This window comes from Labeo rohita, chromosome 2 (assembly GCF_022985175.1).
Source record: "Labeo rohita strain BAU-BD-2019 chromosome 2, IGBB_LRoh.1.0, whole genome shotgun sequence".
Lineage (NCBI taxonomy): Eukaryota > Metazoa > Chordata > Actinopteri > Cypriniformes > Cyprinidae > Labeo > Labeo rohita.
The window spans coordinates 7,206,319-7,215,915 of record NC_066870.1 but is presented as its reverse complement, the minus strand read 5'-3'; the positions used below and the strand labels follow the sequence as shown (position 1 = coordinate 7,215,915).

General features: G+C 36.4%; 1 protein-coding gene across 3 annotated transcripts; it reads left to right on the top strand.

Moving 5' to 3' along the window:
* Positions 1–3,073: 3,073 nt before the first annotated feature.
* b3gnt5b (UDP-GlcNAc:betaGal beta-1,3-N-acetylglucosaminyltransferase 5b) lies at positions 3,074–9,167 on the top strand. Of its 3 annotated transcripts, XM_051126173.1 has the most exons (4): positions 3,100–3,155; positions 3,914–4,096; positions 4,895–4,958; positions 7,144–9,167. In XM_051126173.1, the coding sequence occupies exon 4, from the start codon at positions 7,351–7,353 to the stop codon at positions 8,488–8,490; it is 1,140 nt and encodes a 379-aa protein (XP_050982130.1). In that variant the 5' UTR covers positions 3,100–3,155; positions 3,914–4,096; positions 4,895–4,958; positions 7,144–7,350; the 3' UTR covers positions 8,491–9,167. The 3 variants fall into 3 exon arrangements, with proteins under 3 accessions (XP_050982146.1, XP_050982130.1, XP_050982138.1); XM_051126189.1 differs by lacking the exon at positions 3,914–4,096 and having other exon boundaries at positions 3,074–3,155; XM_051126181.1 differs by lacking the exons at positions 3,100–3,155; positions 4,895–4,958 and having other exon boundaries at positions 3,881–4,096.
* The last annotated feature ends 430 nt before the right edge of the window (positions 9,168–9,597 follow it).

The window sequence follows — 9,597 nt, the reverse complement described above, 5'->3', positions numbered from 1 at the left end:
ACATGATCACCAAAATGATTTTATGTGACAAAAATATTGTTCAAAGTTTGTTTAATACATTTTAAAAAATGAATCGTAAAACCATTTATTATTCTTTTATTTATTTTTAATTTATTTGTATTTTTTTTTACGTGGTCAGCATCGCGGGCCGCATTTGCATTTGTGACGGGCCGCAGGTTGAGAACCACTGTTATAGACACTTGTGCCACTTTGGGCAAAGAGACTGCAAACCAAATTTCAAGTCGATCGGACCAAAGGTTGCATAGTTTTAGTCATTAATATGTTTTTTCAGGCTTATAGCACCACCAAGTGGCAGAGCTGTGCAATTTTTTTTATTTGACCAAAGATTGAGCTTATACACATTTGTACCGAGTTTGGTGAAGATATCTCATTCCGTTCAAAAGTTATAGCCAAATGTAGCAATTGCCTAACGTTAGCATAGAACGTTTTGGCCTTCCTATTCGACCGTGAGTCAAAATTTCAACTTTTTTTTTGATAATTATTGATATTCACTGTCCAGAGAATATTTCAGCACTGGTTTGGTTCTGATCCTTCGAAAAACCTAGGACTAGTTTGCAAAAGTAGGTTTCGGACATAATGCCATTTTGCGGAAAAACCGGGCTTCGTACGAAAAAATGTCAAAAAAGTTATTTTTTTGCGCTGTAACGCCCCCTTTAGGCCGATTGGGGCGAGGCTTTGGATCTGACAAGAAGGCCAGACTACTACGATCTGACCAAGTTTCAGCTCTCTAGGCCTTACGGTTTGGGCTGCATGATCAGTTTTAGGGAAGAATAATAATAATAATAAAAATCCTTACAATTACAAGAGGGTTTCAGCACTACGTGCTCGAACCCCTAATAAGCTAAAACTATTTCAAGTTCATTATTTGTTTGTAATCTTGGTGACATAACACACACACATCTAGGCACTTTTCTGGATATTTATACTATTTGACCACACCTGTATATAAACTAAACCATATTCGTTCTTGTACTGTGTTTAAAAGATTAGGTCACAATCACCTACTTTTTCCATTACTACTACCACTACAGGACAAACCGTCTCAGAAAATTATTTTGTATGGTGAGATTTCTGATTTAGCAGCACCAGAGGTGGGAACAAGCTTGTTGACACGAAGATAACAGGGTCTAAACTCAGTAAAACACATGTTTGTAAAATGCAGAAATTTTCCTGTGACCGGTAGGTTTAGATGTAGGGTTGGTGTAATACGGTTTGTAGAGTATAAAAACCACTATGCCTATCCATCTTATTTTTCAATGCGGAAGTAAGCTGTTTTCTGGTAATGTGTTAGACATCCGGTTCATTATCGCCATATAACGAGAAGAATATCGAAGTGCAGTAAACGGTAAAACAGTTTGCTCTACAAACCAGTGTGTTCATAATTACGATAATACATTAAAATAATATGGTAAGACACACCAGTTTGCAATGTCAAGCAGCAAAATGAGCTTTTTGTGCAGCTAAAAATAGCTGGAAGTGGATGAGGCCGAAAGCCAGACACAAAAATTTACAAATGGCTGCACCCACACTTATGGGAAAAATAAGGTGGATAAAGAGTCCCTACAAGGATAGCTGACCTTAACTATAGACTAAAATAAACCTGCTCATGTTTTTTTCTCTCTCTGTTGCACAACTAATAGGTCCTGTTGTTCAGCCTTGCAATGCTATTGAATGCTAGATTTTAAAAACAGGTCTGTTTACCTGGCCATTAACTCACACATCCTGCAAACTTCCCTTGAAGCCTGTCATCTTGTTTTACTGGACTGGATGAATCAACATTCAAGTAAGTAAAATCTGTGATTTGTAATATGTCTAGATCATGCAGATATTAATATACTGTTGAATGCTTTGATCAGTTGATTTTGAGCCTGTTATATCAGAGTTGTAATTTTACAGCATTGTAAAAAATGTGAAAGTGTGTCCCAATCAACCAGAATTCCCTCTATTTGAAACTTATAATTTATAAAATATGCTTGGTCCTGGCTTTGCTTGTTTAAATATCTGCTTGCTGCATATGGGACATCTGATAATGTTCTGAAATGTTGGGTTATCAGTGCTATTATCCTGATAGAGTGCACAATAAGATAAGACAGTATTGTGTGAATTCTGTGGAATGTGTGTGGGTTTTTTTTGTTTGTTTGTTTGTTTTTAAACATGCAATTATGATTAGGATTGATTGGCACTGAGATTATTTAGCCTGGAAAATAATTTCTCTTTTTTTTTTCTCAATTCAGAACTGCACCAGTCAGGAAAGTCCCATTGTATGTGTATGATATCATTGATGTGGTCCAAAATGGGAACAATAACTTTGAGATGGACTCTGAAACAAGTACAAGTTTTGTAAATACAGCCTGAACATATTTTTATAATAAATGTTTTTCTGTAAACGATGACACATTTTATCATTATTGTGTGATTATTCGGGTAAATATATACACTAGGCTACTGTTATGAGGTTAGAAGCATTACACCCTGCAAACCAACCCTTTGATATTCTCTACGTTTGTTTAGACAGTGAGTACAATCATTAAAATTCTGCTACCCAACAGGCCCAACGTTGCGATATTTCTCTAAAAACTTGCTAAAATGTCAAAAAATGCATTAGGGCTGTCAACTAACCGCGATTAATCGCATACAAAATAAAAGTTTGAGTTAGCCTAATATATGTGTGTGCACTGTGTGTAATTATTATGTATATATAAATACACACAAATTAATGTATATATTTAAGAGAAATATGTTATTTATGTACAAAATATTTTTATTTATATATAATTGTTTAAAAATTATAATAACTACATATAATTGTAAATATTTCTTCTTAAATATATACATGAATGTGTTTGTATTTCTATATGCATAATAATTACACACAATACACACACATATATTAGGCAAACTCAAACTTTTATTTTGTATGCGATTAATTAGTTGTTTGACAGCCCTAAATGCAATTGGCACTCACTGCTGAGTCAAATGACATCCAGCTCCACCTCTCTGGATGTCTAATGGGGTGGAGAGATAGAATTATGGGTAGGGGTAGGGCAAGATTATGTTGTGGCTGGATAATCTAGCTCCGCTTACTCGGCACAAATTTATTTCTGCATTAGGCCTCCTACAACATCATGTAAAAGGTGATCTTTCAAAAATGTGATCTTTTTGATCTTTCAAAAATACAATACTTAGCATGTTCTCGAGATATTTCACAATTATGGCTCAAGTAAAAGTGTGTGCGGCCGTTTGTAACTTGAATGTGCAAGGCTTCCTGTGTTGTCCTCCTTTTTCCTCCGTGTGGAAGTAAGCCTATGGGTGAGACTTTTGGGTTCATTATCTGCTATAGGGAAATAACAAGAACAGACATCCAGAAAATGGCAAAACTGTTTGCTCTAAAAACCAGTGTGCTCATAATTAAGATAATATCCCTGCTAAAAAAAGACCTAAGCTGGTTGGCTGGTTTTAGCTGGTGGGCAGGCTGGTTTTAGAGGGGTTTTGGCCACTTCCTTAGCTGGTCAGGCTGGGAGACCAGCTAAAACCAGCTACTTCCAGCTTAAACCAGCTAAGACCAGCCTACGCTGGTTTTTGGCTGGTTTTTTCAGCAGGGACATTAAAATGATAATTATATAAATCTAATTATGTAAATATAGGGAATATTAAAATTAGAAGATGGTAAAACATTCGTTTCATCTTATTTTATCGATGTAAAGATTGTTTTGTCTTTGTAAAGGAATATTCTTATAATATATAAGTGAAGTGAACAAGGAAATGTTCCTGGTTTACATTTCAAAAAACTGGTCACCAAGTAGGCATTTCCACGAGCGTCTCCTTTAACATTAATTTAAACAAATACGGGAGTGTCCTTCATTACTCAAACGCACTCACTCTTTGTGGTTAGGTCACTTCGCTACAACTTCTACAGGGCAAGGTTTGTCACCGAGTAAAAGAAGGACCGCGTGTTCGTGTTGCTCTGGCTGGTCACAGATGTCAGAAACTGGTGTAGTGAGGCACGTTAATGTTTAGACCACGGAGACGCATTTGAATTTGGAGCATTAATGAAAACATGCTGTGAATCGACTTGGTAAGACCGTCTTATGTTCTTCATGTTTGTTTTAAAATATTTTTTGCTAAATAATGAATATTGTCATACGATATCACATTTAGCCTACCGACATTTGTGAGTCGTAAGTAATGCGTAAAAGTTAAATATAGTACAAACACACTTTAAATTTAAACCATTTCACTCACACACACACACACACACACACACATGTTTAAAATCATAAAACAAAAGTGATAATATTCAAAATTAAGGCGAACGTTTTTAGATAGGCTACGTTCATCTGTGTGAACTTGAGGAGAACTGACGTTACCCACTGAAGTCACCGTAACACCACTTAGTTAAATGTGATTTTAAAAAAATCATTCAGAGGCTCAGACAAACAAAGTTAGTTTTGATAAAAAAGCAAGCATCATTTGTTTGCAGTTGCTACTTGGTTTGCCATGTGTTTATATATGCAAATATAATGCAATTTAAGTACGTAAGCGTCCAGATACTTTTGTGGCAGCTGTGGCTGTTTTTTGAAATCTAAGCGCTCATGTTCCAGACACCTGAATTTCCTTAAAACCTTAAGATTTACCAGCTTTTTTACTTTAGGTGTAGTGGACATAGCATAATGTCATTGTAATTATTTCCCTAATGAGTCAGATGAATACTGGTGAGCACTTGATTATGGTGTTATGTGATATTAAAATGATTAAACAAGTTAGACAAGATATCTTAGCACTGTGAGTTTTTTTTGTGTGTGTGTGTGTGTGTGTGTGTGTGTGTGTGTAATTTGTCATTTTTACTCATCATGCATGATTTAACTTTCTTCAGTGGAACACGAGAGATGTCTTATCCGCATGAGGATATCTAAATCGTGATGCATGGGTAATCTTAGGTAAGCTTGCAGAATCCCAGAGTTACTTGGAAGTGTGATAATATCCGTTCCATGGAATCTGAAGCATTATTCAAGTGGCAGTTTTTTCAGACTAACCCATCATTTAGGAAACATAAAACATCTGACAGTGTACAATTTTAAAATGTCTTATGTGAAGCTACCAGAAGTAGGCTACTAAACTACCACATTTACTTTGATTTTAAAAAATGGAAAAAAATTGCACTATTAACTTCTTGGTTTTGCCAGGTGAGTGGTGGAAGCTCAGTGCTCTGACGTTGCTCTGTTGTCCTGTCATGTGTATCCTGAAATCTTTAGACAGGTATTAGTGAATACATTGAGGTTCCACAAAGAAAACAGAGACCCTCCGGCATGTTTTCTCTTCAAATTTGCATTTACATTGCATAACATTTGCATTGCAGCACTTCAGATGTGATCATATGCAGCATTTTCTTTTAGGATAGCATAGAGAAATGATTTATTCTTATATTAGGAATGTATTTCATTTTGTTGTACTTATTAAATCATGACAAACACTGAAAAAGCCTAGATTTGCAAATTTAGTGTAAAGATTACTCAAGACGGTGCTGACAGCAAAGACTGACGAAACAGAAGATTCTGTGTTGAGCAGATTATGCATATAGATTAAATAAGCTCTACCACACTGAAAGATCATTCTCATGATTCGCAATTCTATGACTCGTGAGAAATATCTTTACGTTTTTTTATATCAAGATTTAATATTAAGATTACTAGCTTAAGAGAAACCTTGGTTGACAGTTGGACAGACTAGATTCATGCAAAACATGGATGTTTTGAAATGAGATACATTAAAATTAATTAACCAAGCTTGCTTAACCATTTACTTTGAATAAAACACATCCAACACCACTAAAAGCAGGAGGACACTACACTGTGTTGGATTTGAATGTAAAAGAGTAAAAAAGTGTTTTCTCTCTTTTCTCTTTTTTCAAAATAAATTTTGCATGATTTATTACATCTGTACAAATCTGGATATTCTTAGTAGAATCCATGTCTGTGAGTGTTATAATAGGAGAATGCAAGGAGAAGATTATTCAGGTTACCAAAAAAAGACAATTATTTCAACATAAGGGTGAACAAATGATGACAGAATTTTTATTTTTGGGTGAACTATCCCTTTTAAAGTCTTAGTTGACTTCCAGAATGAAGATTTCCTTATTATTTATTCACCCCCATGTCATCCAAGATGTTGTCTTTCTTTCTTCAGTCGAAAAGAAATTAAGGGTTTTGAGAAACCCTTCCATTCCAGGATTTTTCTCCATATAGTGGACTTCAGTGGAAGTCAACGGGTTGAGGGTCCAAATTGCAGTTTCAAAAGGGTCTACACGATCCCAGCCGAGAAATAAGGGTCTTATCTAGTGAAATGATCTGTCATTTTCTATACAGTAATTTGTATATTTTTTAACCACAAATGCTCATCCTGCACTAGTTCAACTTCATGCATTATGTAATCACGCTGGAAAGGCCATGTGTGATGTAAGCGCAAGTACCAACCCGGTGTTTACAAAACAAACATGCAAAGAAAGTCAAATGCCCTGGGCAAACAGTGATGTTGGACAATTTTGAAGTTGGAGAAAATGAGATAAAGTTTTTCCTAGACAGATGAAAAACAAACCTTCCACATGACTTTTCCAACATGATTATGTAATGCAAGACGTTGTGAACGCAAATCGCAGAGCAAGTGCAAGACGATCATTTGTGATTAAAAAGCATAGTTTTTTTTTTTTCTTCACATTTCATTGATCTATTATAACATTTATGTAGTTTTGTTTCCTTATAAAGTCCAGAAGTTTTTCGTCAGGTGTCTTTTTTTAATTATATGATGTCATTACGTTGCTGTCTTGCCGACAGCCAATTGCTGCATTGCTGATCATGGTTTCGAGTATCGATACATAGCCCTTTTTAAACCAACAGATAACTCAATCCAGCAGTACTCATCAACAACAGGTGCGTTCGAAGAACCGAATTAGCCAGGTCGTGATTAGCGCGATTATATAATTTGGATGTGTCATTTGATCTCAGATGTAATAAGCGGCATATGAAGAACGGGACCCTGGTCTCATGTAATCTAATTTTCTCACAACATGGTTGGTCATTCTTGTCCAGAGCAAGTCCATTGAAGTTGCGACGTATGTTTCTCTTTCAGATTTTGCCAATCACACCTGGAGCACCTCACTGGTCTTTTGTCTTGACAAAGGCTTCAACATCAATGGCGGCTGAACAATCACACGAGACTATTTCCTTCTCCCATATTGAAGCCAAGACTTGGACGTGATTTGGAAGCCATTATCACTCTAGATGAAACGTCCAGGAATCTCAGGAATTGCAACCGGATCCAAAGTTCAAAGGAGCAATGATATTTCTCAAAATGCCTAGATTCAAAAAAAGCCAACTGCGGTTATTAACAATATGCTTTAGTACCTTAATGCTCATGGCGTATTGGGAAAAGATTGACAATAATGTCGTAACCCATGTAATGTCCTTCTCGTACCGCTACCTTCGCAATAGCTTCGCGTTCGTTAACGCAAGCTTCAGAGTCAATCCTGAAGACGCTTTCAAGTACAGCAATCACAGATACCTAATAAACCACGAGAGGAAGTGTGGAGAAAAAGACGTTCTGCTTCTGCTCTTTGTAAAAAGCTCCTCAGAGAACTTTGAGAGAAGACAGGCCATCCGCTCTACTTGGGGAAACGAGACATATATTGAAAGGACGCTGGGTGTTACTGTAAGGGTGTTGTTCGCTCTTGGCCTCCATCCGGAACCAGAGAAAAGAAGACAGCTTAAGATGCAACTCTTGTTTGAGGACCAAAGATTTCACGACCTCATCCAGCAGGACTTCATGGACACCTTTCACAATCTTACTCTGAAGCTACTTTTGCAGCTCAGCTGGAAAGAAACCTACTGCCACCGTGCCCATTTCCTCATGTCTGCAGATGATGACGTCTTTGTTCACATTCCCAACTTGATTCACTTCTTGCAAAGGATTGGCCACGGTAAACCCAAAAACCTTTGGATAGGAAGAGTGCACCGGGGTTCACCACCTGTCCGAGACAAAGAGAGCAAGTACTACGTGTCCCAAGAAATGTACCCCTGGTTGTCTTACCCAGACTACACCCCTGGTTCTGGATATGTCCTCTCCAGTGATGTGGCTACCAAAATCTATCAAGCTGCACTCACCATAAACGCTTCCTTTTACATTGATGACGTCTTCCTTGGGATCTGCGCCAAAGTGATGGACATTGCTCCCAAGGACCACGCTTTCTTTTCAGGAGAGGGAAAAGCCCCTTATCACCCTTGTATCTACAACCAGATGATAACTTCACATGGACACGTCAGCGATATTCGGGAGATGTGGAGACGTGTAACGGAAGCTGAAGTTAGTCAGATATCCTCTGGACTGATTTGGAGGCTCTACTGCGCTGTTGCCAAAGTGAGGCTCCTGTGTGTACCGTTTCTTTCAAACTCTTACCCATGTAAGGCAGCTTTTTTTTGAAGACAACAGTTATTAAAACAGTAAAGAACTCTTATATTTAAAAGTCATATTACTAGAGTAACTTGGTTCTGAATTGCACAGGACCAGTAGGTTAGATCTAAATACAGTAAGGAAAGGAATTTAGTGGTGTGCCTCATGAAATAAAAAGTAATTTACGGCAATTAACGTTAAAAAAAGTTGAAAATTAAGATGAAATAAAAGCATAGTGTTGGCTTTTATCTGTACATATTGTTTTTCTTGCACACACACATATATATATATATATATATATATATAATATTTATATTGTATTTAGTTATTTATTTAATCATTTATTATTGTATACTGTATTAATATTTCTCTTCCATTCTTTCTCAGTTTTAACAGCAGATCTCTATTAAAGTTTGTCTTAAACAGCTGAAAACGCTCTATTTCAAAATTATGTTCTTTGTTTGGAATGAATTTTTTACCTAAATTTAAAACAAATTAAAACACAGGGTTTTGATTGATAATCAATGATTATCAAATGTAGAAATGTACAGAAATGTAATTGGGCAACTTGGGCGAAGGCAGGGAAAAGCCCTGGCATGAATGGATGGGGCTAGTACTTCGAAATAGTAGCCCTTTACAAACCCACATACTGTATTGGGATTGATTTTAAGATAAAAATCAGTAATGTTTAAAAAATGATCTTAAACATCTTTCTATCATGCCACATATTACACTCAATGTCAGCACCAGTCTCTTTTAACACAAATCTCTGCTTATGATTTATCTGCTAATGATTAAACTGTTAACTGTACAAGGTGTGGTTTTGTATACTTTACTAGATGAGCAGATTAGATTTATGTGCTGTTTTAAAAGGCAGCTTGCATTGTTATTTAACTAAACTTAGCATTTTAGGACTGGTATAAAATTCTGATTATATTCCTGAATACACTGGTCAGGGATTGTGGTGTATATATACAGGGAATCACATAAGTAGAATCTGATTGTAAACCTTAAAGCAAATATGAACAGTCTGCCTAAATCTGGGGGTTTGATTTAAATGAGGTGAGCGGCAGTGTTTATTCTTGTAGTGGACTAGTTTGACTTTATTGGACACTTTAAGGCTTAGGGCTACGTGAG